Consider the following 27229-nt stretch of genomic DNA (forward strand, 5'->3'; position numbering starts at 1 on the left):
TGTAGCATCACTGTGACTTTTCTTTAAAAAGTCATTTTTATTTCTATCAAATTTACTCTCTCATCTATTTGTTTTATAAGAAATAATTTGCTTTTAAAACAGTGGGGTGTCATGTCTCAGAGATGGACCCTGATAGACCACATTTTGGAATTGATGCCTTGTGTAGCCCCTTTTTCATTGCCTGTGACCTGGCCTATGACTTGTAGTAACCAATCGAGTGTGTGTTGGGGGGCAGTGATTTGGGGCCCGTTCCATGAATTAGACTTAAGAGGATGGGCAGCTTTTCCTCCTCTGGGAACGTTTGCTTTGGGGAGCCCTGGGCTGACATAAAAGCAAATTCACTACCCTGCAGGAGAGAGCACTTGGGGAATCCACATGAGGAGGCTCTGGGATGATACAGAGAGGGGGTGAGGTCCAGCTGTCTCAGTGTCCTTGTTGAGCCTCCAGAGGACTCTAGTCCTAGCTGCCACCTGGCTTCAACAGCATGAAAAACTTCAAAAGAGACCAGCAGAAGAACCACCCAACTGAGCCCAGCAACCCACAGAAAAGTTGGACAATAAGTGGCTGTTATTTAAGCCCTTAAGTTTTGAGGCAGTTAGTTATGTAGTATAATTAACAATATATCTCACATGTTTAATCTTAGGATTTCAAAATGAAAAGAAAGTGAATTGGTGTCCTCAAAATAATTCATATACTACCTTGGAGAATTTTTAAAGGAAGGTAAGCTTTCAATGCACTCAGTATCTAGGTTAGTGAATAGTATTATTATTCTCGATCAAAAAACTCGTCAAAAAGTGGAATTCTCTCTGTCCTGGTCCTCACCAGTGCTCGTGGTTTCTTCTCGTCTTTCCCCGACTCATCTGAGTCAGAGCTGGAACTGTCCCAGAGAAGCTGTCCACGAGCCTCTTGTTCACGGAGCCATGTTTCCAATTTGCCAATTTTCTGGGCACAATAGTCATTACTTGCTTGATGTTCCAGAAATTCTGCATTCTGTGTGTTTTCTACAAAGAATTAGAAGTTCATTTAATTTATTTTTTCCCCTGACAATGATGTATTTGTTTAAGTGCTTAGGTTTTTAGGAACACAAAATAATCTACTTCGTGTTCTTTAAAAAAAAAAAATACACACACACACACACACATAAAGGATTTCAACTGGTATTTCTGTAAGCATTAAAAATGCTTTCCTTGCTATTTAAAAAACTTTTTAATCTTCTGAAAGTCACAAGAATGGCACAGTACACACTTGTATACCCTAACTCATGAACAACATTTTGTCACAGTATTGTTTTATACATATATGTACACACACACACACACACACGCTTTTCTTCAGCTGAACCATTTGAGAATTAGTTGCAGTCACTTTCTCCCAAAATACATCACCACAAGTCTCCTAAGAACAAGGGCAATTTTCCTATGTAACCACAATACAGTTATTACACTTAAGATATATGACATTGAGACAACATTGTTTTCTAATATACGGCCTGTATTCAAATATCCATGGTTGTCCCAGTAATGCCCTTTATAATGGCTTTTTGTTTGTCTGTTTGTGTTTTATTTTTTAGATCCAGGATCCAATCTAGGAATATGTGTTGCATTTTATTTTCTTGTCTCTTAGTCTCCTTTAATTCAAGAACACTCTCCTATCTTTTTCTTCTTTCTTCTCTTCCCCTTCCTTCCTTCCTTCCTTCTCTCCCTCTCTTCTTCGCTTTCCCCTCCCCTCCCCTCCTATCCCCCTCCCATATCCCCCTTCTTCTTCTCCTTCGTCTCTCTTTCTCTCCCCCTCCCCAACTCTCTCATTGGCTCTTTTCCTCCTCCACCTTCATTATCTTCTTTTTTTCCCTAACACTGACATTTTAAAGCATCCAGGTCAATTGTTTGGTAGAATGGCCCTAAATTTGGGCTTCTCTGATTGTTTCCTTGTGATTAAATTAAGGTTAAGTGGTTTTGGCAAGAATATTGCACAGGTGATGTTGCCTGGAGCTACTTATTGAACATCTACTACATGCTAGGCACATACTATACACTTTTCTTAACCTTCACATCAGCTCTGCCTTTCGTAGCAGAATCACCTATGGAGCTTTTCAGAGACACAGATGCCAGATCTACAGAACTAGGGAGCTCAAAGGGTCAGGCACTTATTTTACCTTCTTTTTTTTTTTTTTGGAAGAGATTTAATTTGTTTTTTGGTGTGGGATTTTGTGCATGTATGTCTTTACTTTAGCTTTTTATTTAAGTAGTACCCAGTGTCCTTTTAGAATGCACTTCAGAACAACACGGCTTTATGCAAGGAAGGTGACTTTTAAGAAAACAAAATCTTAACGACCATTTTCAAGCTTGGAAAATCATCCTGGGTCAAAGTCCAGATTTTTCCCTCAGTCTGGTGGAATCAGCTGTAATTTTATGGATGTTGTTTTCATGATAGTTGTTTATCAAATCTTAAGGCATATTTTATTTAGGCCCTTGATATCTGAATTTGCATATGGTTACAAAAGAAAATCAAGCATTTCAATGTGAGGATTCATGCCTTGTGACTCACGAGTTCCCTTTCTGCCTCACTGAGGGGCTACCCTGCTCTCCCCTTGAATGTTACTGTACTTACTAGCATTATCTATTTACACAGCCCCGACAGAAAACTATAGTTAATTTATCCTGCAGCCCTAATCTGTCTCCTGAACTCTGATACATTTTTTGTACAACTGTCCACCTCCTCTTTGATGTCTCCTGGCAATATGTCAGCTCCACCTTCTTTTTCTGTCTTAAACCTGCCTCTTCTCCCAGTTACCCTAGGCCAGCACTTGGTCGTAACTTTGTTCCATCATCTGCCTAGTTCTTCAGGAGAAACCCAAGAATCCTCCTGACCACCTCACTCTCTCCACGTACCCATGTGTAATTCATCACCAGGTTCTGCCAGTTCTCTCTCCTAAATATCTTATATCTGGCTCCTTCTCTCCCTCCTCTGTGTCACCCTTCTCTGCTGGTCCAGATGCCACCTCTCTCTTGCACTACTGCTATGTACTTCTCACCTGTCTCCCCACATCCTCGTGCATTCCTCTCCCATCCATGCTCCACAGTTCAGACAGAGTAATATTTAAAATATAAACCCAATAGTTCACTTACTTGCTCTTTCAGTGGCTTCCCATTGATCTTAAGATAGAGTTCAAAGTCTTTATTTGACATGATTTATGAGAACCTGTGTGCCCTGGGCCCTGACTGTGCCTCCAGAGCCATCTCCAATCATTCTCTATCTCAATGTCTCTTCTCCATCTGGTGTCTGGAATCTGTCAGGCTCCTTCCCACTCAAGGGCTTTTGCACATGCTCTTATCAATCACAGTTTAGGATGTCCCAGGACTCTGTTCCTTACGCTCACGTGCTCACCCGCTCCCTTCATGCAGCTACTTCCTGTCACAATTTAAATATCACTTCCTCACGGAAACTGTCCAACTCCTCAGATTATTAGGTCTCTCAGTTATACTCTCATTGGACTTTCCTTTGTTCATTGTGTGTGCTATTTTGTAAGTACCACATCTACTCAGTTCAGTATCTGTTGAAAGAGTAAATAAGTAAAGGAATGAACAAGTGAGCCATCAGAAAATTTTGGCAAGTGGGAAGTATTGGTAACTGGGACCTGGGAAGGACTTCATTCATTGGGGCCAGAGCGTGTCAATCATCTCTGATCTACACATGAGCCCAGAACTATTAGAAGCATCACTCAGACTGAGAACAGGGATTTTCTGCAGACTAGAGGCAGGAGCTTTGAAACAGGAAGAGACCATTTGTTAATGGTGGGATCTAATGTAATATTAGCAATAGCTTGACTCTCACTACGCTCTTGGTGTTATGATATTTCAACTCTAAAGTTAGTATGTGAGGCAAAAGTCACATGTTCAGTTTTATCCTTGAAAATCCCTTAAGTCACTCACAAAGCACTATATACAAATTTTTGTATACTAAGCATTAAAGTCTGAGAACTTCTGAGCTAGATGTCTTATTACTTGTTACATTTTGATAAATCTGTTTGATTTTTTATGGTTGCTAGACTTAAAGAAAAAAGAAAACAAGAAAAACACAACCTTTAAAACCTAAATGTGTTTTGGGTGAGCAGAGTAGAGGAAAGTGTATCCTACTTCAAAATTAATTTGGGGAGAGAGGAAAGAAACAGAGGCCAGTGTGGGAAAAATAGGGAGTGATTTTAGGTAGTACAAGGATCATACCAACCATTAAAAATGTTTGATGGCTATGTATTTTATAATATGTGTTTTAGAAAAATGTATTACCACTATATCGAACCCATAATGTCACAGGTAATTCACAGGCAAGGCTAAATTATAAAAATAAAACAAAGCAAGATACCTTAAAGGAAAATACTAAGTAAATAATAGTACAAGTGACCAGATAAGAACAGAGTTGTGAAGGTGACATTCAAATGATGTATATGGAGTGACACTTCCCCTGAAGCAGGTAGTTATTTTCACTATAAGACATCAGTTCCATATTTCTTCAGTTTTGTCCCTATCCATATGATACTTTACATTTTATATGAGCTTTTACACGCATCATTTGAATTTTATATAAACTCTACATGGTAGACACAATGCTTTATTCCCATTTTATAGATGTGGAAACTGAGGTTCAAAGAGGTTAGACAACTGGAAGTTAGCTATAATCTCTCTGTAGAATAAAGCTATATGAACAAATATATAGCTAATATTTATTTATGTATTTATTTATTTATTTGCGGTACGCGGGCCTCTCACTGTTGTGGCCTCTCCCGTTGCGGAGCACAGGCTCTGGACGCGCAGGCTCAGCGGCCATGGCTCACGGGCCCAGCTGCTCCGTGGCATGTGGGATCTTCCCGGACCGGGGCACAAACCCATGTCCCCTGCATCGGCAGGCGGACTCTCAACCACTGCGCCACCAGGGAAGCCCAGCTAATATTTATTGAGTGGCTACTCTTAGTGGTACTATTCGGGCTTCTATTATTCTAATTCTATTCTAATAGCGGTACTATTGAGCAGCTATGTACCAGGCACTGTTCTAGGAACAAGAAAAGATCCTAGCTCCCATGGAGCTTACAATTAGTGAATGTAGCGTCAGGGCTCAAGTAAAGGACTTTGATTCCAAGTCCAGTGCTTTTTCTACTCACTAGACTCATATGGCTTCTGGGAAGTGTAGGAGCCACATTAACTTGTTAAAACTCATAGAATTGTATACCTAAAAGAGCAATGTTCACTTTGTGTAAGTTATACATTATCATGTATTACACAGATATATGTAATTTACCATGTAAATATCTATAACATATATGTAAGGCATGTGTGATTTCATTTTAAAGAGGCAGCAAGAAACAAAGACTGATTTTTATCTCACAAGAGAGCTGAAACTCTCATCCCACCTTCCAAAAGAGGGAATAAAAATGGACAAATAAAGCCTTAAATAAGAGGGACCGGGTACAGAGGAACCTTAATTACCAGAACCCAACTAGCAGAATGCTCATGGAAGTCTATGATCTTAGTGACGTTTCATTTTTAGGAGAAAGCAAAGTGAACTGCTTTTAGAAGACAAAGAAGGAAATCAAAGATGCTACTTGGGAATATGTAAAAAGGAACCATTGCTTGAGCATATGCCTACAGAGTGGTGAGGTCTATAAGGCTTTGCAGAGGGAAACCTTCTCTTGAGAGAGAAATTGGAGGAGTCATAACCTCTACATTTGCAGACTTTCCCAAGGTTGTCCTGGACACAGCTCTGAGTCGCTGGAGTCCTGATGAGGCTATATGAGGGGGTGGGTGGGAGTGCACCCTTTGGAATCAGAAAGACCCAGCCTTGAATCCTGGCTCTGTCACATGGGGGCTAATATTAACTCCTGTCTTATAGGTGTGAAGCTTAAATGTGATAATTCATGTTAAGGGTGGACCACGGTGCCTGGCTTAGAGTAAGCACTCAAGAAACCTTAGCTGGAACTAAATGAAACAGCTTTAAAAAGTATCAGGAGAGCAGAGGAGAACCCCCTTCTCCATGTGCCTCAGTCTCCCCTGGCCTCTCCAGATCTGGAGCATCTTCCAAATGTTAGGGTTTTTTTGGCCTGATCTCAAGCAATGACTCTAAGTGTCTAATTTTAACTGAGGTACCTTTCTTGGTGGTTTTGCCAATATTTTTTAAATGGTAAAAGTTGTTTTTCTATGTGACTACACAGCATATTTCATTCTGGGATGTGGGAGTATAGGTTAAATAGATGTCCCAAGTAGATTTTTCATTTATTCAGCCTTTTCTTATTTAATTAACTTATTGATTAAGCATCTCGTTCCTCTGAGCAGGGGCAGTGTCTCTTTCAGCTGGTAACTTTGCATCTTAGAAGCTCAAGACCTCCAGAGACATGGCCAGCATTTCTGTAGATCTCTAAGTGGTCAGTCTTGCTAATGGGGGATTGACCCACAGCACAGTAAGTTCTGTATGTGAACAATACCATGCATTTGCAGTGGTGGGTTTGCTCTGGGGGAGTACAGACAGGGAAAACTTAATGGGATGCTAATTGATGGGGCGACACAACACAGAGCTTATGAGCAAAATGTCTGTTGGAAATCACAGAGCCATCTGAGGCCCCTGAGCAACCTGGCCTGACTGCAGTGTGTGGGCTGGGAGTGATCATAGCAGGAGATGAAGCCAGGAAGGTAGGGAGAGGGTAGATCCTGAAGGCTTAGAGTATCAGGGCAAGGAGTTATACCTTGTCCTCAGGCTCAAGGAGACTCACTGAAGGATTTTTTTTTTTTTTCAGCAGGAGAGTGATATGGTCAGATTTGCATTTCATAAGATTATTCTGGTATTAGCGCAGTGCTTCTAGAACTTTATTGTGCTTGAGAATCATCTTGAGAGTTTGATAAAATTCAGGTCTTGATTCAGTAGATCTGGGATGGGGCCTGAAATTCTGTATTTCTAATCAACTCCCAGGTGATACAGATGATGCTGGTCTGTGGGCAATGCTTTGATTACCAAGTAGAGCAGTGTTTCTTCAACTTTAGGAGCATTGGGACCATGGGGGCTGAGGGGTTGTTAAACTCAGATTGCTGGGCCCCATCCCTACAGTTTCTGATTCAGTCACTCTGGTTGGAGCCCTGACTAGTTCTCAGTTAATGCTGGTGGTCTGGGGACCCTACTGAGGACTACCAAAGTGGAGGATTGATGAAAGGAGGGTAGGATCTGAGGGAGGATCACCATCAGGAGGCTGTAGCAATAGCCCTGGGGTGACATGCTGACCTGAGGGTGGTGTGGGGAATGGGAGAGGGAGGAAGCTTTCAGCGCTAGGTGACACCAGCAGGACTTTGTGACTGACCATCTGCTAGGAGAGGGGGCAGCAGGGCTGGAAAGGTGCTAGGTCTCCGGCAGAGCGACAGAGAACAGGGAGGCCACACCCACTGAGACAGTAGAGGCAGCATGAGCAAGCCTGGAGAGGGCAGTGATGCTGGATTCAGTTTTAGACATTCTGAGTGAGCCGAAGAGGGCTGCAGGGGAACGCGTGGGTGGGGAGAGAGTGTTTGCATGTGGCACCAAACCGGCGGATACCAGTTTGCTGTTTAATGTATCTCCACGTGCTTCACTCTCTTTAACCACAAGATGAGGCCCTTTTGCCTTTTCTCCTCATAGGGATGGTGCAAGGATTGCAATCATGCATGTAAAGTACAGTACATTTCTAAAAAGAGTCATCTCACCACAGTGCTGAAGCTTCTGCCTTTTCTTCCCAGCCATCCAAAACTACATGACAGCAGGCCCATTATATTCCAGGAGTAAAATATCAACAGGAACCCGAGGGCAGCTCTGTCCTTCCCCACTCCACATCAGAAGTTTATCTGATGAAGTTTTTAAAATGCTTGAAATATTTTACTAAAATAATTGTGTGCCTCACCTGGACTTCTGTTCAAGGTTTCATCAGGCAACAAGGTTAGAAAGTCACCGTCATCATTTCTTGGGATGCTTTGAAGGATTTTCTTGACTTTATGGTCCCTCTGTTTCTGCTTATTAGTTCTTGCCTCCTTGTGAAGACTTGTCTTCAATTCCACTTGGGACTGAAATTGATCAGCTAAAACAGTTAGTATTCTCTCCTCAAGCTACTTTCACCAGAGTAGGTCAACAGATCAGGTGCTTTGCAAATGGTGTGCTTATCTGTAGACATCTGTGGTCCCCTAAATAGAACACGGTTCTCTTTTTTCCTCTTAGAAGGTATGGAAACTTTCTTCACGTGCAGGTTTGTTAGGAGAAAGGGGAGCATGCCTATAATCTCAAAACAGTGAGGACCTTTGTAAAACCATTTCACCATAGGCTAGATGATATATTTGGATTTGCAGAAGACAGGGACTTCAGGCTTATTCACTAGAGTGAGGAATTTGGGTTATGACATTTACAGGAGACATTACTGTGAAGGGGTTTGTTACAAGAGATCTTGCTTATAAAATGATTCTATGGCTTAAATTATAGAGAGATGCCTAGGTATCAAAATACAGACCAATTCACCACCCTCTTCCTTTTTACTAAACCAAGAAAAATTAACCTCATTTTCCTGCTGGAGCCAGAATGTCATAGAAGCAACAGTTAAAAAAAGGGAGACTTGAGACATGGATACATCCTTGAGAGGATGGAAAACAGAGGAAAGACTCAACAGAATTGGTAACAGAAGGGATCTTCCTGCTTCTTCTCAACCCCAGTAGTTGAAACTTCATCTCCAATGACTAAATTTAAAATGCTAGGTAAAGACTGGAGATGAATGCTTAACTATATTCATGTGCCAGGGCAGTGATTATGTAGAGTACATTTGGTAAATATGACCCTCTTCTTCTCATATTTACCTCTTGTCTTTTACGGTTCATTTCCAGCATTTGCATCTTATGTAAATATTGTCTTTTCCCAGAAGGATACATTAGAGTTTGCATCTTCTTTTCCAGTTCCTGCTATGAAAGATGACGCACTCGTTAGCATGGGGTAATTAGTTTCTGACTCTGCAATCACAACTTGAAATCCTTTTTGGAACAGAGTGAGATCTTAATCATCAGTCATAATCCACAGAGATCTCTTGTGACGTCAGAGATGGACCATTGCAGCTTCCTGACCAGTTCTTAGTGAAGCTATCAGTGAATGAAGTGGCAATTTGCCATGTGTATCATATCATTTTTAAGGTCCCTGTAGAGTTTTGCAAACCTTGAATGGAAATATATTACCATATCTCATTTTGACAAGATATCACTTTCCATGTCAACAGCTGCTTTAACTATCTTCCCAGAAATGTGTTCTGGTTTGATGAGACCTGCTTCTCTCTCCCTGCTTCTTCTGTCATTGAGTAATTGTCTGGCTACGAAACTAGAGGGGGGCCAACCTATTTCTGTAGGGTTTACTCCCATATTCCACTATAAGCCCTAGTACACTGCAGTTTAGGAAGGATTTAAAATTGATTATTTGTGACTTGGGTGATCTCCCCTGGTGTATCATAAACTCCAGTGAGACAATGTGAACAGTTAATGGGGCAGCCAAGGGTGAATATACCCTCATTCATCACTTGCTGTGGCCAGGAAGGGGAAGGGACATGCAGCCAAATGTGTTCAGTGATCCCTGTTCTGTTGCCCTGTGGACATGGACTGTGGTGGCTATATGAGCCTCAGGGAGGGGCCCATCTCTATGGGCACTGTCAGTATCACAAACGTGGCCTTGAGGATCTAAAAGTACCTGGACATCTTTTATCAACTCAGTCATCTGTGGATGGCAGCATCTAGATGACTCTGAAATGAATCAGGGGAGGAAAGTGTTCACAAATTCGAACACTTCTAGAATCACCAATTTCCAAATAAAATTCCCCTCTCTCATCTACATCTCCCTGTTTTCACCAGGCTGCAGAGAAGGGCTCAGAGTTCAGCTGAGAGGCAAGAGTAATCGCCAGTTGGAAGCAGGCCCAGAAGAGAATGGATAGCTTTGGAAAGTTCTAGCTCTGAATGACTTAATAGCTCTCTTTGCCTTTGAGGTCTTCTGTGTGGGGAGTACAGGAAAAGGATGGCCAGCACCCCAGTTCCCCACCCCCTCCAGGTTTTTCTGCCGCTCACCTTGGCTTTGTGAGTCCTCCCAACTTCTTGCTGGCTCAGGAGCCTTTCAGAAGTAATTACTTGTGGCAGGTCAATGGGTTCAAACTTCTGGAAGTCCAACATTTAGAGTATTCAGCATTCCTCATGCCATGAGATGATGAAACATAAAAGCCAGATATTAAACTATCTTAACACTCTGCACATATTCATGAGAGCACACAGGGAAGGCAGTTTCTACAGGATTACAGCTGTATCTGTGTGAAAGGCTTTTTGACCTATCTGGGTTCTTCAGTGTTCTCTTGCACTGTTGCCAGTGACTCATTGATCTAAATATTGGTCACAGAGTTAAAGGATTAAGAATCATTTTCTGTCTGCATCGAGGGACTATGTCCACAGTTATCAAACAACAAGGGTCTTAGAATATTAGAGATGAAAGAGGTGCCAGGAAGCTCCTTTACTTTATTTATCCCTTAACCACCCAGCTAAACTATTCTGGTCCTTAGGGAAGTAACCTATTTTTAAGCTCTCCAGAGAAGCTCCCTCAGCCTCCTCAGAGGTGCTCCTCACTGGTGCTTATGAGGCACATTGACAATGAAAGTGCACTGTGCTAACAAATCTTAGACATGGATTTTTCCAGCAGGGCCTTGGCTTTATTGGGGAGGTGATGCTGAAGTTTCAAGCGGTCACTAAGACTAGGCACCAGTTGATGAACTAGTGATTTGCCGCCAGCTCTACCTGTCTTAGATGACTTAATTTGGAGCACTAGGAAGTGACTGAGTAGGCTTGGGAGACAAGGGCTGGTCTCTTCACATTGACATGCAATCAGGGACCTGAATTTATTTGTTCACTCAGTGATTACTTATTGAATGACTGCTACCGGCCAGGCATTGGGATGCAATGCTCAACAAAAATGGACATGGTCCCTCCTGGGGCTTACGATCTATGGGGAAACAAGTACACTTTTGCTTGTGTGATTATTCGATGAATAATTACAAACTGCGATTGGGGCTTTGAAGAAAAAATCTGCAGGGTAGGACTATGACAAGATATAACAGGAGGACTCCACCTTGGGAATGAGGGGTTTTATGAATTGGATTATGTTCCCCCCAAATTCATATGTTGAAGCCCTAAACCACCTCCCCCCAGTACCTCAGAGTGCGACCTTATTGGGAAATAGGGTCCTTGCAGATATAATTAGTTAAGATGAAGTCATACTGGAATAGGGTGGACCCTCAATCCAATGTGTCTGGTATCTTTATAAAAAAGGGAAGTTTGGATGCAGCCATGCACACAGGGAGAATACCACGTGAAGATAAAGGCAGCAGTTGGGGTGATGCTTTCACATGTCCAGGAATGTCAAAGATTGTCAACAAACCACCAGAAGCTAAGAGACAGGCATGGGACAGATTCTTCCACGTAGCCCCCAGAAGGAACCACCCCTGAACACACCTTAATTTTGGACTTGTAGCTTCTAGAACTGTGAGATGATACATTTCTATTGTTTTAAGCCACACAGTTATTATACTCTGTTACCACAGCCCTAGAAAACTAATTCAAGGGACAGAGGGGTCAGGAGGCAGTCCAAGAAAGTTTCCTGAGGAAGTAATTTTTTAGCAGCAGTTGTAAGGTTGGGAGTTTTCAGGGATTCAGGAGCTCCAGGCAGAGGGAATCACATGGGCAATAGCCCCAAGGCAGGAGAGAGCATGATCTCTTGAAGGAACTGTAAGAAGTCAGTTAGCTGCAGTTAAGAGTGAGAGGAAGAGTGGCTCACATGGGACTGGAGAGGTAGGCAGGGGCCAGCTCATGAAGGGCCTGATGGGGCATCATGAAGACGTTGTCTTCTTAAGAGGAGCAGGCAACCATCAACACATGTTCAGCTGAGTATGAACATGACTACATTTGCTTAAAAAAATGATCACTCGAGCTGCAGTGTGGGAACTATACTGAAGAAGAGCAATTGTGGATGTAGGTGAGCACTTAGGAAGACAAAGATGATGGGCTGGGGGCTCATGGTGGGGGGAAATTGATGGGCTCTACAAATGTTTAGAACAGACCAAGCAAGATTCGTGATGGTTATTGAAGGAGAGTGACATGTCCAAATGACATCCAGATACAAGGGATGGATAGTGCTGTCATTTGCTGAGGTGGGGAATCCTGGAAGAGGGCCACGTTTGGGTGGAATGTAGAGGGGAGGTCTGTGCTGAAGATGCATGCTTGGGAATCATCCCTGGGTAGAGAATAACTGAAACCATAGGATGAATGAGGTCCAGAGTGAGAAGAGCAGAGTCAAGGATATTCCAACACTGAGAGCTGGTGGATGGGGATGGGCTGGCCAAGGAGATGGAGGAACGATTGCTTCAGAAGCAGGAGGAAAACCAGGAGGACGCCATGCCACAGAAACCAGTGTAAGCACCACATCCACCTTAGTCCAACACTAAAAGCAAATCCTAATATATTTTGAAAGTATTTTCCATTGTAGTCTGATTGGTTGCCTTATCAAGGGGTAGGCCTGGAAGCCAGTTTGTTCTTCAAGATGACCAGATTGAAAAGAGAGGAAGAGACCATGGAAAATGGCTGCCGAGCATCCAGCACTCATAAGGGGGAGCATGACTGGGGCCTCCTACTCCTTCCCTGTAGAACAATTTCCTGGTCCCTGGGCTGGGCCTGAGCTGTTCTAGGGAGAACAACCAGCAGCCCTTTCTGGTAGAGCAGCCCAAAGCTGAGCTGGCAAGGAAGGAAAGAAAGGTAAAGGATGTGGAGATGGGAAGGAGAGACAAAGTGGCAAGAACTCATCTCTGTGTTAGATGTGCCAGGCCATTTGCATTTGTGGAAGGAAGTGGTTCTCTGTCCCGGTCTCACCTCAGGTGAGGAAGTGAGGGATTTTTTTTTAACATAATAACTTAGCAATGAGGTAATGAGAGGTAATTAATACTAGCTAGAAAGAGGTTTGTTTCTTGTCCTGTCTCTCAACTCTGCAGAACCTAAAGATGCAGGGTAAATGACACCTGCTGGCACAGGAAGCAGCCACTGATCAAGTCAGAACCCTGAAAGAATGGAGAAGAAAAGGAAGGGGGAGGGAGACCAAGAGGAAAGGATATGCGGGAACCTATGCGAGGAAGACTCAGCAATGACTGAGGGGGATTTCAGGGTGAGGAGAGAACAAGGAAGTGTTTGTGCCGTCCCCTGGACTTGGTTCAAGATTTGGTTCTGTCTGGTGATTAGGCCCATATGCCTTTGCAGCCACTGCCGTCCATCATGCCACGCTCACAATATGTCATTCAATCCCCATGTGAACACTGTGTATAATTATGGTGATTCTCTGTTTCACAGGGGTTAATGAGTTGTGCAAGTTTGCAGAGCTAGAAAGTGCTGATTCTGGGATTCAAACTCAGGTCTGTCCACTTCCAAATCCCATGTTCCTTTCTCCATACTTGTTTCTAAACCTGGTTTATTGTTAGACTCTCATGGGATTAAAAAAAAAATTCCTAGACTATTCATTGGGGATTGAGATTCAATAGGTCTGGGATATGTCCTGGCAGGAGGGAATATATACATATATATATATAAAGTACAGGGTTGTTTGGCCTGAGGTGATCCAGCACTGGAAGCTACAGGCCCTTTCTTGAGGCTACTTGTGGACTCCGGGAGGCCTCATGCCAAGGAGTACTTCCCAGAACTTCTGCTGCCAGTGTCCTTGTCCCTGCAGTGAGCCACAACCAGCCCCAACCTCTGCAGGAGACCCTCCAACACTAGCTTGGTGCTCCAGCTGGCTGTCAGGCCTGAGCCTCTGAGGTGGGAGAGCCAAGTTCAGGACACTGGGCCACAAGAGACCTCCTGGCTCCACGTAATATCAATCAGTGAGAGCTCTCCCAGAGATCTCAGTCTCAACGCTAAGACCCAGCTCCACTCAATGACCAGCAAGCTATAGTGCTGGACACCCCATGCCAAACAACTAGCAAGACAGGAACACAACCCACCCATTAGCAGAGAGGCTGCCTAAAATCATAATAAGTTTGCAGACAACCCAAAACACACCACTAGACGTGGTCCTGCCCACCAGAAAGACAAAATCCATCCTCATCCATCAGAAAACAGGCATCAGTCCACCAGGAAGCCTACACAAGCCACCGAACAAACCTTACCCACTGGGGGCAGACACCAAAAACAACAGGATTAAGAACATGAAGCCTGTGAAAAGGAGAACCCAGCACAGTAAATTAAGCAAAATGAGAAGACAGAGAAATATGCAGCAGATTAAGGAGCAAGGTAAAAACCCACCAGACCAAACAAATGAAGAGGAAATAGGCAGTCTACCTGGAAAAGAATTCAGAGTAATGATAGTAAAGATGATACAAAATCTTGGAAATAGAATGGAGAAAATACAAGAAACGTTTAACAAGGACCTAGAAGAACTAAAGAGCAAACAAACAATGATGAACAACACAATAAATGAAATTAAAAATTCTCTAGAAGGAATCAATAGCAGAATAACTGAGGCAGAAGAACGGGTAGATAGACCTGGAAGATAAACTAGTGGAAATAACTACTCAGAGCAGAATAAAGAGAAAAGAATGAAAAGAGTTGAGGACAGTCACAGGGACCTCTGGGACAACATTTAATGCACCAACATTTGAATTAGAGGGGCCCCAGAAGAAGAGAAAAAGAAAGGGACTGAGAAAATATTTGAAGAGATTATAGTTGAAAACTTACCTAATATGGGAAAAGAAGTAGTCAATCAAGTCCAGGAAGTGCAGAGAGTCCCATACAGGATAAATCCAAGGAGAAACATGCCCACACACATATTAATCAAATTTTCACAAATTAAATACAAAGAAAAAATATTAAAAGAAGCAAGGGAAAAGCAACAAATAACATACAAGGAAATCCCCATAAGGTTAACAGCTGATCTTTCAGCAGAAACTCTGCAAGCCAGGAGGGAGTGGCAGGATATATTTAAAGTGATGAAAGGGAAAAACCTACAACCAAGATTACTCTTGGTTGAGCAAGGATCTCTTTCAGATTCAATGGAGAAATTAAAACCTTTACAGACAAGCAAAAGCTAAGAGAATTCAGCACCACCAAACCAGCTTTACAACAAATCCTAAAGGAACTTCTATAGGCAGGAAGCACAAGAGAAGAAAAAGACCCACAAAAGCAAACCCCAAACAATTAAGAAAATGGTAATAGGAACATACATATTGATAATAACCTTGAATGTAAATGATTAAATGCCCCAACCAAAAGACACAGACTGGCTGAATGTATACAAAAACAAGATATATATGTATGCTGTCTCCAAGAGACCCACTTCAGACATAGGGACACATACAGACTGAAAGTGAAGAATGGAATAAGATATTCCATGCAAATGGAAATCTAAAGAAAGCTGGAGTAGCTACCTCATATCAGACAAAATAGACTTTAAAATAAAAACTATTACAAGAGACAAGGATACTACATAATGATCAAGGGATCAATCCAAGAAGAAGATAAATCAATTGTGAATATTTATGTACCCAACAGAGGAGCACCTCAATACATAAGGCAAATGATAACAGCCATAAGAGGGGAAATTGACAGTAACACAATCATAGTAGGGGATTTCTTTTTTAATTTTATTTATTTATTTATGGCTGTGTTGGGTCTTCATTTCTGTGTGAGGGCTTTCTCTAGTTGCGGCAAGTGGGGGCCACTCCTCATCGCAGTGCGCGGGCCTCTCACTATCGCGGCCTCTCTTGTTGCGGAGCACAGGCCCCAGACATGCAGGCTCAGTAATTGTGGCTCACAGAGCTAGCTGCTCCGCGGCATGTGGGATCTTCCCAGACCAGGGCTCGAACCCGTGTCCCCTGCATTGGCAGGCAGATTCTCAACCACTGCGCCACCCGGGAAGCCCATTGTAGGGGATTTTTAACACCACACTTTCACCAATGGACAGATCATCCAAAATGAAAATACATAAGGAAACACAAGTTTTAAATGATATGTTAAACAAGATGGACTTAATTGATATTTATAGGACATTCCAACCAAAAACAACAGAATACACTTTCTTCTCAAGTGCTCATGGAACATTCTCCAGGATAGATCGTATCTTGGGTCACAGATCAAGCCTTGGTAAAGTTAAGAAAATTGACATCATATCAAGGATCTTTTCCAACCACAACGCTATGAGACTAGATATCAATTATAGGAAAACTGTAAAAAACAGGCTTCCCTGGTGGCACAGTGGTTGAGAATCCACCTGCCAATGAAGGAGACACGGGTTCAAGCATTGATTGGGGAAAACCCCACATGCTGTGGCACAACTAAGCCCGTGCACCACAACTACTGCGCCTGCGCTCCAGAGCCTGCGAGCCACAACTACTGAAGCCCGTGCACCTAGAACCCATGCTCCACAACAAGAGAAGCCACCACAATGAGAAGCCCACGCACGGCAACAAACAGTAGTCCCCGCCCACCGCAACTAGAGAAAAGTCCGCGTGCAGCAATGAAGACGCAACGCAGCCAGAAATAAATAACTTAATTAAATTAAAAAAACTGTAAAAAATACAAACACATGGAGGCTAAAAAATATGCCACTAAATAACCAAGAGATCACTGAAGAAATCAAAGAGGAAATCAAAATATACCTAGAAAAAAAAGACAATGAAAACATGACAACTGAAAACCTATGAGATTCAGCAAAAGCAGTTCTATGAGGGAAGTTTATAGCAATACAGTCCTACCTCAAGAAACAAGAATAATCTCAAATAAACAACCCTACCTTACACTTAAAGCAATTAGAGAAGGAAAAACAAAAAAACCCCACAAAATTAGCAGAAGGAAAGAAATCATAAAGATCAGATCAGAAATAAATGAAAAAGAAATGAAGGAAACAATAGCAAAGATCAATAAAACTAAAATCTGGTTCTTTGAGAAGATAAACAAAATTGATAAACCATTAACCAGACTCATCAGGGAGAAAAGGGAGAAGACTCAAATCAACAGAATTAGAAATGAGAAAGAAGTAACAACTGACACTGCAGAAATCCAAAGGATCATGAGAGATTACTACAAGCAACTCTATGCCAATAAGATGCACAACCTGGAAGAAATGGACAAATTCTTAGAAAGGCACAACCTTCCAAGACTGAACCAGGAAGAAATAGAAAATATAAACACACCAATCAAAAGCACTGAAATTGAAACTGTGATTAAAAATCTTCCAACAAACAGAAGTCCAGGACAAGATGGCTTCACAGGCGAATTTTATCAAACATTTAGAGAAGAGCTAACACCTATCCTTCTCAAACTCTTGTAAAATATAGCAGAGGGAGGAACACTCCCAAACTCATTCTACGAGGCCACCATCACCCTGATACCAAAAACCAGACAAAGGTGTCACAAAAAAGAGAAAACTACAGGCCAATATCACTGATGAACATAGACGCAAAAATCCTCAACAAAATACTAGGAAACAGAATCCAACAGCACATTAAAAGGATCATACACCATGATCAAGTGGGGTTTATCCCAGGAATGCAAGGATTCTTCAACATACAGAAATCAATCAATGTGATACACCAGGTTAACAAATTGAAGGAGAAAAACCCTATGATCATCTCAATAGATGCAGAAAAAGCTATTGACAAAATTCAACACCTATTTATGATAAAGACCCTCTAGAAAGTAGGCATAGAGCGAACTTACCTCAACATTATAAAGGCCATATATGACAAACCCACAGCCAATATCATCCTCAATGGTGAAAAACAGAAACCATTTCCACTAAGATCAGGAAGAAGACAAGGTTTCCCACTCTCACCACTATTATTCAACACAGTTTTGGAAGTTTTAGCCACAACAATCAGAGAAGAAAAAGAAATAAAAGGAATCCAAATCAGAAAAGAATAAGTAAGGCTGTCACTGTTTGTAGATGACATGATACTATACATAGAGAATCCTAAATATGCTACCAGAAAACTACTAGAGCTAATCAATGAATTTGGTAAAGTTGCAGGATACAAAATTAATGCACAGAAATCTCTCGTATTCCTATACACTAATGATAAGAAATCTGAAAGAGAAATTAAGGAAACACTCCCATTTACCACTGCAACAAAAAGAATAAAATACCTAGGAATAAAGCTACCTAAGGGGACAAAAGAAATGTATGCAGAAAACTATAAGACACTGATGAAAGAAATTAAAGATGATATTAAACAAATGGAGAGATACACCATGTTCTTGGATTGGAAGAATAAACATTGTGAAAATGACTCTACTACCCAAAGCAATCTACAGATTCAATGCAATCCCTATCAAACTACCACTGGCATTTTTCACAGAACTAGAACAAAAATTTTTAAAATTTGTATGGAAACACAAAAGACCCTGAATAGCCAAAGTAATCTTGAGAAAGAAAAACAGAGCTGGAGGAATTAGGCTCCCTGACTTCAGACTATTCTACAAAGCTACAGTAATCAAGACAGTATGGTACTGGAACAAAAGCAGAAATATAGATCAATGGAACAGGATAGAAAACCCAGAGATAAACCCATGCACATATGATCACCTTATCTTTGATAAAGGAGGCAAGAATATACAATGGGGAAAAGACAGCCTCTTCAATAAGTGGTGCAGGGAAAACTGGACATCTACATGTAAAAGAATGAAATTAGAACACTCCCTAACACCATACACTAAAATAAACTCAAAGTGGATTTAAGACCTAAATGTAAGGCCAGACACTATAAAACTCTCAGAGGAAAACATAGATAGAACACTCTATGACATAAATCACAGCAAGATCCTTTTGGACCCACCTCCTAGAGAAATGGAAAGAAAAACAAAAATAAACACATGGGACCTACTGAAACTTCAAAGCTTTTGCACAGCAAAGGAAACCATAAACAAGACCAAAAGACAACCCTCAGAATGGGAGAAAATATTTGCAAATGAAGCAACTGACAAAGGATTAATTTCCAAAATTTATAAGCAGCTCATGGGGGTCAATATCAAAAACACGCCCTCCCCTCGCCCACAGGTGGTGGGGCCGTCGGCGTCATTTCCGTCCAGGCCGGAACCCAAGATGGCTGCACTCTGTTTGAGACGTGTTGGCCGTCATTGCCTCCGTGCCCACCTTAGTCCTCTGCTCTGTATCAGAAATGCTGTCCCTTTGGGAACCACAGCCAAAGAAGAGATGGAGAGGTTCTGGAATAAGAACACTGGTTCAAACCGTCCTTTGTCTCCCCATGTCACTATCTACAGATGGTCTCTTCCCATGCTGATGTCCATTTGCCACCGTGGCACTGGTATTGCCTTGAGTGCAGGGGTCTCTCTTTTTGGCTTGTCAGCCCTCTTGATCCCTGGGAGCTTTGAGTCTCATATGGAACTTGTAAAGTCCCTGTGTTTGGGGCCAGCGCTGATCCACACAGCCAAATTTGCACTCGTCTTCCCTCTCACGTATCATACCTGGAATGGGATCCGACACTTGATGTGGGACCTAGGAAAAGGCCTGACGATTTCCCAGCTATACCAGTCTGGAGTGATTGTCTTGGTTCTTACCGTGTTGTCCTCTGTAGGGCTGGCAGCCATGTGAAGAGCCGACGTTCCCAGCATCATCTTCCTACCAGTTATTGCATTGACCCATCTTCCTGTTTGTTACTCTTATCTTAAGCCAGGGCAAAGTTATCTTGATTTGTTTAGACCCTTTTGTGCTTGCAGATCCCCTTGGAGCTCAGCAGTAAGAGTACCTTATAGAACCAGAGTAGTGGAAAAGGATCCAGTTTTCTCCTTATTTCTAAAGATGGAATGACTGTAAAGACTCCCCTTTCCTGCCCCCAGCTTGCAGCCTACTCTGGGCCTGGGAGCCCTCATTCTCTCTCCATATTAGGCCTTGATTTGTGCTGAGGGTCAGCTTTTGGCTTCTTCTTCCTAAGACAGTAGAAACAATGCCACTCTGTGGCCTCTGCCATGGGGACTGGGAGTGGGGCTTGGGTTGCCACTGCCTGTGGGTTGCTGGCTTAAAGGACAATTCTGTTAATTGGTCAGCCCAGGGTCTTTAACACCCACACAGTGTGACTGAAAGAAGAGGGGTGGGGGTAGAGGGGAATTAGCCTGTCCTGGCTAGAGGGAGATGAAGAGAGTAAGTTGGCTCTTGGAGCACATGCTTTGGGGAGAAGAAGATATATAGCTTTTGATGCAAGAGGAAGATCCAGAAAACTATCATTGAACCTATTAAGGATTATTTCTCTTCCTTGCATTTCCAGAAAAACCAAGCCTCTTATTGTCATGTTTTCTAATCCAAATTCATGTGACAGCTTTTTCTGAAACAGAATTAAATTATTATATTGTCAAAAAAATATATCAAAAACACAAGCAACCCAATCCAAAAATGGGCAGAAGACCTAAACAGACATTTCTGTAAAGGAAATATACAGATTGCCAACAAACGCATGAAAGGATGCTCAACATGACTAATCATTAGGGAAATGTAAATCAAAGCTACAGTGAGGTATCACCTCACACCAGTCGGAATGGCCAGCATCAAAAAATCTACAAACAATGAATGTTGGAGAGGGTGTGGAGAAAGGGGAACCCTCTTGCACTGTTGGTGGGAATGTAAATTAATACAGCCACTATGGAGAACAGTATGGAGGTTCCTTAAAAAACTACAAATAGAACTACCATATGACCCAGCAATCCCACTAGTGGGCATATACCCTGAGAAAACCATAATTCAAAAAGAGTCATGTACCACAATATTCACTGCAGCTCTATTTACAATAGCCAGGACATGGAAGCAACCTCAGTGTCCATCAACAGATGAATGGATAAAGAAGATGTGGCACATATATACAATGGAATATTACTCAGCCATATAAAGTAATGAAACTGAGTTATTTGTAGTGAGGTGGATGGACCTAGAGTCTGTCATACAGAGTGATGTAAGTCAGAAAGAGAAAAAAAAATCCCGTATGCCAACACATATATATGGAATCTAAACAAAAAAAAAAAAAAAGAAAAGAAAATGGTCAGAAGAACCTAGGGGCAAGATGGGAATAAAGACACAGACCTACTAAGGAATGGACTTGAGAATACAGGGAGGGAAAAGGGAAAGCTGGGACAAAGTGAGATAGTGGCATGGACATATATACACTACCAAACGTAAAATAGATAGCTATTGGGACGCAGCCGCATAGCTCAGGGAGATCAGCTTGGTGCTTTGTGTCCACCTAGAGGGGTGGGATAGGGAGGGTGGAAGGGAGGGAGATGCAAGAGGGAAGGGATATGGGGACATATGTATATGTATAACTGATTCACTTTGTTATAAAGCAGAAACTAACACACCATTGTAACGTAATTATACTCCAATAAAGATGTAAAAAATATATATACACATGTATGTATTTATATGTATTATATATTTATATGTATTATAAATATTTATATATATTTACATGTATATATTTGATGAATACAAATTATTTTTTAGAGAGATTTAGGTTCACAGCAGAATTGAGCAGAAAGTACAGAGTTCTCATACCCCCATCTCCATACACATACAGTCTCCCTACTATCAACATCCCTCACTAGAGTGCTACATTTGTTACAGTCATTGAGCCTACAATGACACATCATTATTGCTCAAAGTCCATGGTTTACATTAGGGCTTACTCTTTTTTTTTTTTTTTTTTTTGCGGTACGTGGGCCTCTCACTGCTGTGGCCTCTCCCGTTGCGGAGCACAGGCCCCGGACGTGCAGGCTCAGCGGCTATAGCTCACGGGCCCAGCCACTCCGTGGCATGTGGGATCTTCTGGGACCGGGGCACGAACCAGTGTCCCCTGCATTGGCAGGCGGACTCTCAACCACTGCGCCACCAGGGAAGCCCCTAGGGCTTACTCTTGACGTTGTACATTCTCTGGGTTTGGACAAATGTATACTGACATATATCCACCATTGTAGCATCATACAGACAGTTTCACTGTCCCCCAAACCCTCTGTGCTCTGCCTACTCATTTTTCTCTCCCCACAAACCCCTGGCAACCACTAATATTTTTACTGTCTACACAGTTTTACGTTTTCCAGAATGTTATAAAGTTGGAATCATATACTATGTAGTCTTTTCAGATTGGTTTCTTTTACTTAGCAATATGCATTTTGTTTCCTCCATGTGTTTTCATGGCTGGATAGCTCAATTCTTTTTATTGCTGAGTAATATTCCATTGTCTGGATATGCCACAGTTTATTTATCCATTCACCTACTAAAGGACATATTGGTTGCTTCCAAGTTTTGGCATTATGAATAAAGCTGCTATAAACATTCGTGTGTAGACTTTTGTGTGGATATGAGTTTTCAGTTCATTTGAGTAGATAACCAAGAAAAGTGATTGCTAGATTGTCTGGTAAGAATATGTTTAGTTTTGTAAGGAACTGCCAAACTGTCTTCTAAAGTGCCTGTACTACTTTACATTCCTACCAGCAATGTATGAGAGTTTCTAATGTTCCACATCCTTGTCAGCATTTTGTGTTGTCAGTGCTCTGGGCTTTGGCCATTCTAATAGGTGTGTAGTAGTATTTCATTGTCGTTTTAATTGCAATTCCCTAATGACATATGGTGTTGAATATCTTTTCATATGATTACTTGCCATCTGTATATCTTCTTCTCTTCATATTCTCTTGACATTGTCTATCACAGAACAGAAGTTCTTAATTTTAATGAAGTCGAGCTTATCAGTTGTTTCTTTGGAATATGTATTTTTCAAAACTCTCCAGAGGATTCTGAAGATTTCCTAGGGTGGTGTCCACTGGCCTCCAGACTTCCTCCACTCAGTAAAGGAGCTACATCAAAATAGACCAGGGAGGATTTGTTTCTGGAGCATTATTGAAAAATTGAGTCTGAAGAAGCCTGCTATTTAAATATTTTCAGCTATTTAAAATAGTCTATCCATAAGTTCTAGAGCCAGCTTTTTCTTTGAAATTATGAATATATATGATTCTATTTTCAGCCTCATTTTCAGTTCTGATAATGGTTAAGTAGTAAGTATCTTTAAGTACTCTCTCCAGGCAATGACTTTCTTTCTGGCCTTTGATAAGAACCTAAAGAATGCCATTCCTCCACAAACGGCACTAGATGGCAGTAGCTAACATTGCAAATAGGATCCCCTGGTTAAATCGTCTGCACTTGCCCTGAGAAGCACTGCAGAAAAAAGTGTTGGAAATTTGGCATCTCCAAACAAACCAGTCAAATGAAATTGCCTCAGAATTCTGGGTTCATATCAGTGTTTCTTTTCCCTGCCTGGGAAGCAAGATGCCTCACTTCATCATCTTTGGAGAGAATACAATGGGAGGAATTACAGGAGAATTGGTAGAACGATGCCTGTTTTTATTTCATGATATAAAAAATGATATTTGTCTAAAGATTTCTGGATTATTTGGCTCCTCAAACAAAACAAATAGTCAGGATAATCAGTTGGTGTCAGCTAGGAGATTCAGGAAAGGAGATTAAATCAAGCATAAGGCACAGAGCCTGGTGACAACCACTAACCTGAGGTGGTTGCTTCTGTTTACTAGCAGGAAGAGAAAGGTGGGTAGGAGCAATTCGAAGAACTGTAAAGTTTGTTTGGTATCATGACTTAAGAATGTGTCTTTTAAGTTTCTGGGAAGAAGGTAAAGGTGTCCAAGACAGATTGGAGCAAGAAACCATAAGGCCAAGGAAGAATTTCCGGTCAAGGCATTGCAGTGAGTTCACATTTCAATAACATTCTTTGATTCAAATAACCAGCAATGAAAAACAAAACATAAACCAAAAAAGATGTGGTCAGGCTTTAATACAAGAAAAATATCTCTCTGGACCAGAAAATGGAACAGAAAACTTGGGGGAAGCTGATTCATAAGGCATATGAAAGCTCCTGATGGCTGTGAGTTATTTCTGTAGGCTAAAGGAGACCTCAAAAATGCTCCATATAAGAAGGGAAAGTAGAGCCAGGCTCACAGGGCCCTGAGTTTAAACTCAGGGGCTGAGTTGTTCTCACCTCTTTCCCCAGTCCAAGAGCTGCATCAAAACGTAAGCCGGAAGATTTGTTTTACAGGCATTATCAAAAAGTTGAATAAGAAGTTAAGACTTTATACTTTATAACAATAAACTTAAAAGCTTAGGTAAATGGATAATTTTCTGGGAAATATAAGTTAACATAATTGCCTCGGGAAGAAATAAGATACCTATAAGATATCTAAATCAACTAAGAACCATTCTTTTACTAATTAAGTAAGCAGGAAAATTTCTCTTTCCCCAAAATTCCAGGTGGTCAAAGATGGTTTCACAGGCCTGTTTTATTAGATTTTTAAGGAACAGATAAGAACTATGTTAAATCAAATGTTTTAGAGAACAGAAGAGAGGGAAAGGTAATCAACTCCTCTTGTAAAACTAGTATGACCTCGAGAAAAAAACTGGAAAAAGACAGCATAGGGAAATTATAGAACAACTCCACTTATGAAAATATCAGTAGGTACAAAAATCCTAAGCATATAAAATTCAGCAGTGTATTTATATATGTATCTCATGACCAAGTAGGATTTATATCAAGAATGCAAGCATGGTTCACATCATAAAATCTATTAGTGTGATATATTAGGTCAACTGGTTAAAAAGAAAATCCGTAAGATCATTTAAATAGATTATTTACTAGATGGAGGAAAAACATCAATAAAATTTAACACTCGGTCCTGGGAAAAACTCTTAGCCTACCAGGAATAAGAGAAATGTCCATAATTTAGTAAACAGCATTGTGACAGATATCTTCCATTTGTTTCTCCAGACCCACTTATCACATTTCTCTACCCTGTTCTCTGCCTATAACGAGTAAGCAGTTTCTCCTGCCTTCTGGCTTCCTATTGGGTTCAACCGCTAAAGAATCCTGGTAGGAAATCTGAGAGGAGAAAGAGAATGAGGTCAGGATATTTCTTCTTCTATCTCCTCCCTGCAAGGCATGTTGGGTTGGCTGTGTCCCACTGTTACCCTCAGAGCAGCTCCCTCTACCTCACTCTTCCCTTCCAGGTTCTAGAAGTCCCTTGGCCTAGATATAGCTACTTCTTACTGCCACTAGTGGTTATTGCAATTCCCCCTCTGGTTCCCTTCATCCAAACCTCAGTACAATTACCTGTAAAGAAAACTTCCCTGAGTTGTCCTAATTCAAACGTACCATCTGTTTCCTTTCAGGACTCTGACAAGCATCTATCAAAATCCTATTGTGAATGTATTTCACTTTAGAACCTGTCCCGTTAACATCACAGATAAGACAAGGATGTCCATTATTACTGCTTGTGTTCAAAATTGCAAGGGAAGTTTTAGTCAATGCAAAAGTCAAGAAAACCAGTACAAGGAACAATTGGGAAGAAAGAGAAGAAATTATTTCTGTTTATAGAAGATATTGTCTACATAGAAAGTCAGGAAGAATCTATAGACAATTAGAATTACCAAGGTATTTCAATCAAGTTGTGGAACACAAAATTTAATACACAAAAATTATTAGCTTTCTTTTTTTTCTTTCTTTTTTCTTTTTGGCTGTGTTGGGTCTTTGTTGCTGTGTGCAGGCTTTCTCCAGTTGCGGTGAGCAGGGGCTACTCTTTGTTGAGGTGTACAGGCTTCTCATTGTGGTGGCTTCTCTTGTTGTGAAGCACAGGCTCTAGGCACACAGGCTTCAGTAGTTGTGACACATGGGTTCAGTAGTTATGGTTCGCAGGCTCTAGAGCTCGGGCTCAGTAGTTGTGGTGCATGGGCTTAGTTGCTCTGCGGCACGTGGGATCTTCCCAGACCAGGGATCAAACCCGTGTCCCCTGCATTGGCAGGCGATTCTTAACCACAGCGCCACCAGGGAAGTCCCCACAAAAATTATTAGCTTTCTTATTCACCAATAATAATCATTTAGAAAATTAAATGGGAAAAATACCTCATTCATTGTAGGATGTAAAAACCAAATGAGATATTTTGATGGCCAGTTGTATGTGTCAACTTGGCTAGGCTACAGTGTCCAGTTATTCAAACACTAACCTAGGTGTTGTGTGAAATTCTTTTGTAGATGTGATTAAAGCCAATAATCAGTTGACTTTAAGGAAGATTATTTTAGATAATCTGGGTGGGCATGATTCAATCAATTGAAAGGCCTTAAGAGCAAAGCTGAGGTTTTCCAGAAGAGGAAATTCTTCTGTGGACAGCAGCTTCACCTCATGCCCTACAGTTCCAGTCTGCCCTTCCTGACGGCCTGTCCTATGATTTCAAACTTGCCTTGCCCGTCTACCTCCACCATCATGTAAACAATTCCTTGCAATCTCTCTTAATATATGTCTCCTTCTATAGGTTCTGTTTCTCTGGTTGAACCCTGACTGATACAGGTATCGAGAAACAAACCTAAAAATACACCACACAAGGCCCCTGTGGAGAAATTATGAAACATTATTGAAAGATCTAAAAGAAAATGTGGCTAAATGGAGATTTACGTCATGTTCATGGTTTAAAAGACTCAGTATTGTAAACTTGGTTAACTTTCCCCAAATTAATCTATGAATGCATTCCAATCAGAATACTGACAAGGTTTTTTGTGTAACTTGACAAGAAGATCCAAACTTTACATGGAAGAGCAAAGGACTGTAAATAGCAAAGACAATTTTGAAGAAGAATAAGGTGAAGGGACTTGCCAAACTAGATATTAAGACTTAGCTTAAAGGTACATAATTAGGACAGGATGGAATTCCTGTGGATACACAAGTAGGCCAGTGCAACAGAAGAGAGAGCTCAGAAACAGACTCATTAAGATCTGGATATTGGATACATGACAGAAGTAACATTTCAAATCAGTGGTCACAATGGATGATTCCATAAAGAGTTCTGGGGCAATAGAATAATCAAATGGAAAAAACTTAAAATTAGATTCCAATTTCACACCTGCATACAAATGAACTTAAGATGGATTAGGACCTAAATGTGAAAAGTTAAAGATTACAAATTTTAGAAATAAATAAGGATATCTATATGAACTTGGGGAATTAAAAATTTTCCTTGACAAAATCTGAGATACAAAACATAAAGATTAAGATTGAGAAATCTGACATTAAACTCTTTGTGTACACACACACACATACACACAACAAAATGAAAAGGCAAACCATAGATTGAAGATACTTGTAACACA

General features: G+C 41.2%; 2 protein-coding genes across 4 annotated transcripts in view; one reads left to right on the top strand and one right to left on the bottom strand.

The window, feature by feature from the left end:
* Nucleotides 1–765: 765 nt before the first annotated feature.
* The window catches only part of CCDC198 (coiled-coil domain containing 198), a gene marked incomplete at both ends in the record, with an annotated part of 32334 nt that continues 5870 nt past the window's right edge, over nt 766–27229 (bottom strand). For 2 of the 3 annotated variants that reach the window (XM_079700060.1, XM_079700061.1), the window contains 4 exons: nt 766–1001; nt 7904–8063; nt 8841–8939; nt 10083–10169. In XM_079700060.1, the coding sequence (XP_079556186.1) occupies nt 766–1001; nt 7904–8063; nt 8841–8939; nt 10083–10169 (582 nt within the window). Of the gene's footprint in view, nt 1002–7903; nt 8064–8840; nt 8943–10082; nt 10170–27229 lie in introns of all 3 variants that reach the window. The other variant, XM_079700059.1, reaches the window with a different exon arrangement.
* LOC307050199 (succinate dehydrogenase cytochrome b560 subunit, mitochondrial) lies at nt 19132–19765 on the top strand (the record flags this gene model as incomplete). The annotated part of the gene is made up of 1 exon (XM_079700064.1): nt 19132–19765. One exon carries the CDS (start codon nt 19132–19134, stop codon nt 19639–19641), a length of 510 nt encoding a protein of 169 aa, XP_079556190.1. The 3' UTR covers nt 19642–19765.

Source organism: Hyperoodon ampullatus, assembly GCF_949752795.1.
Source record: "Hyperoodon ampullatus genome assembly, chromosome: 3".
NCBI lineage: Eukaryota > Metazoa > Chordata > Mammalia > Artiodactyla > Ziphiidae > Hyperoodon > Hyperoodon ampullatus.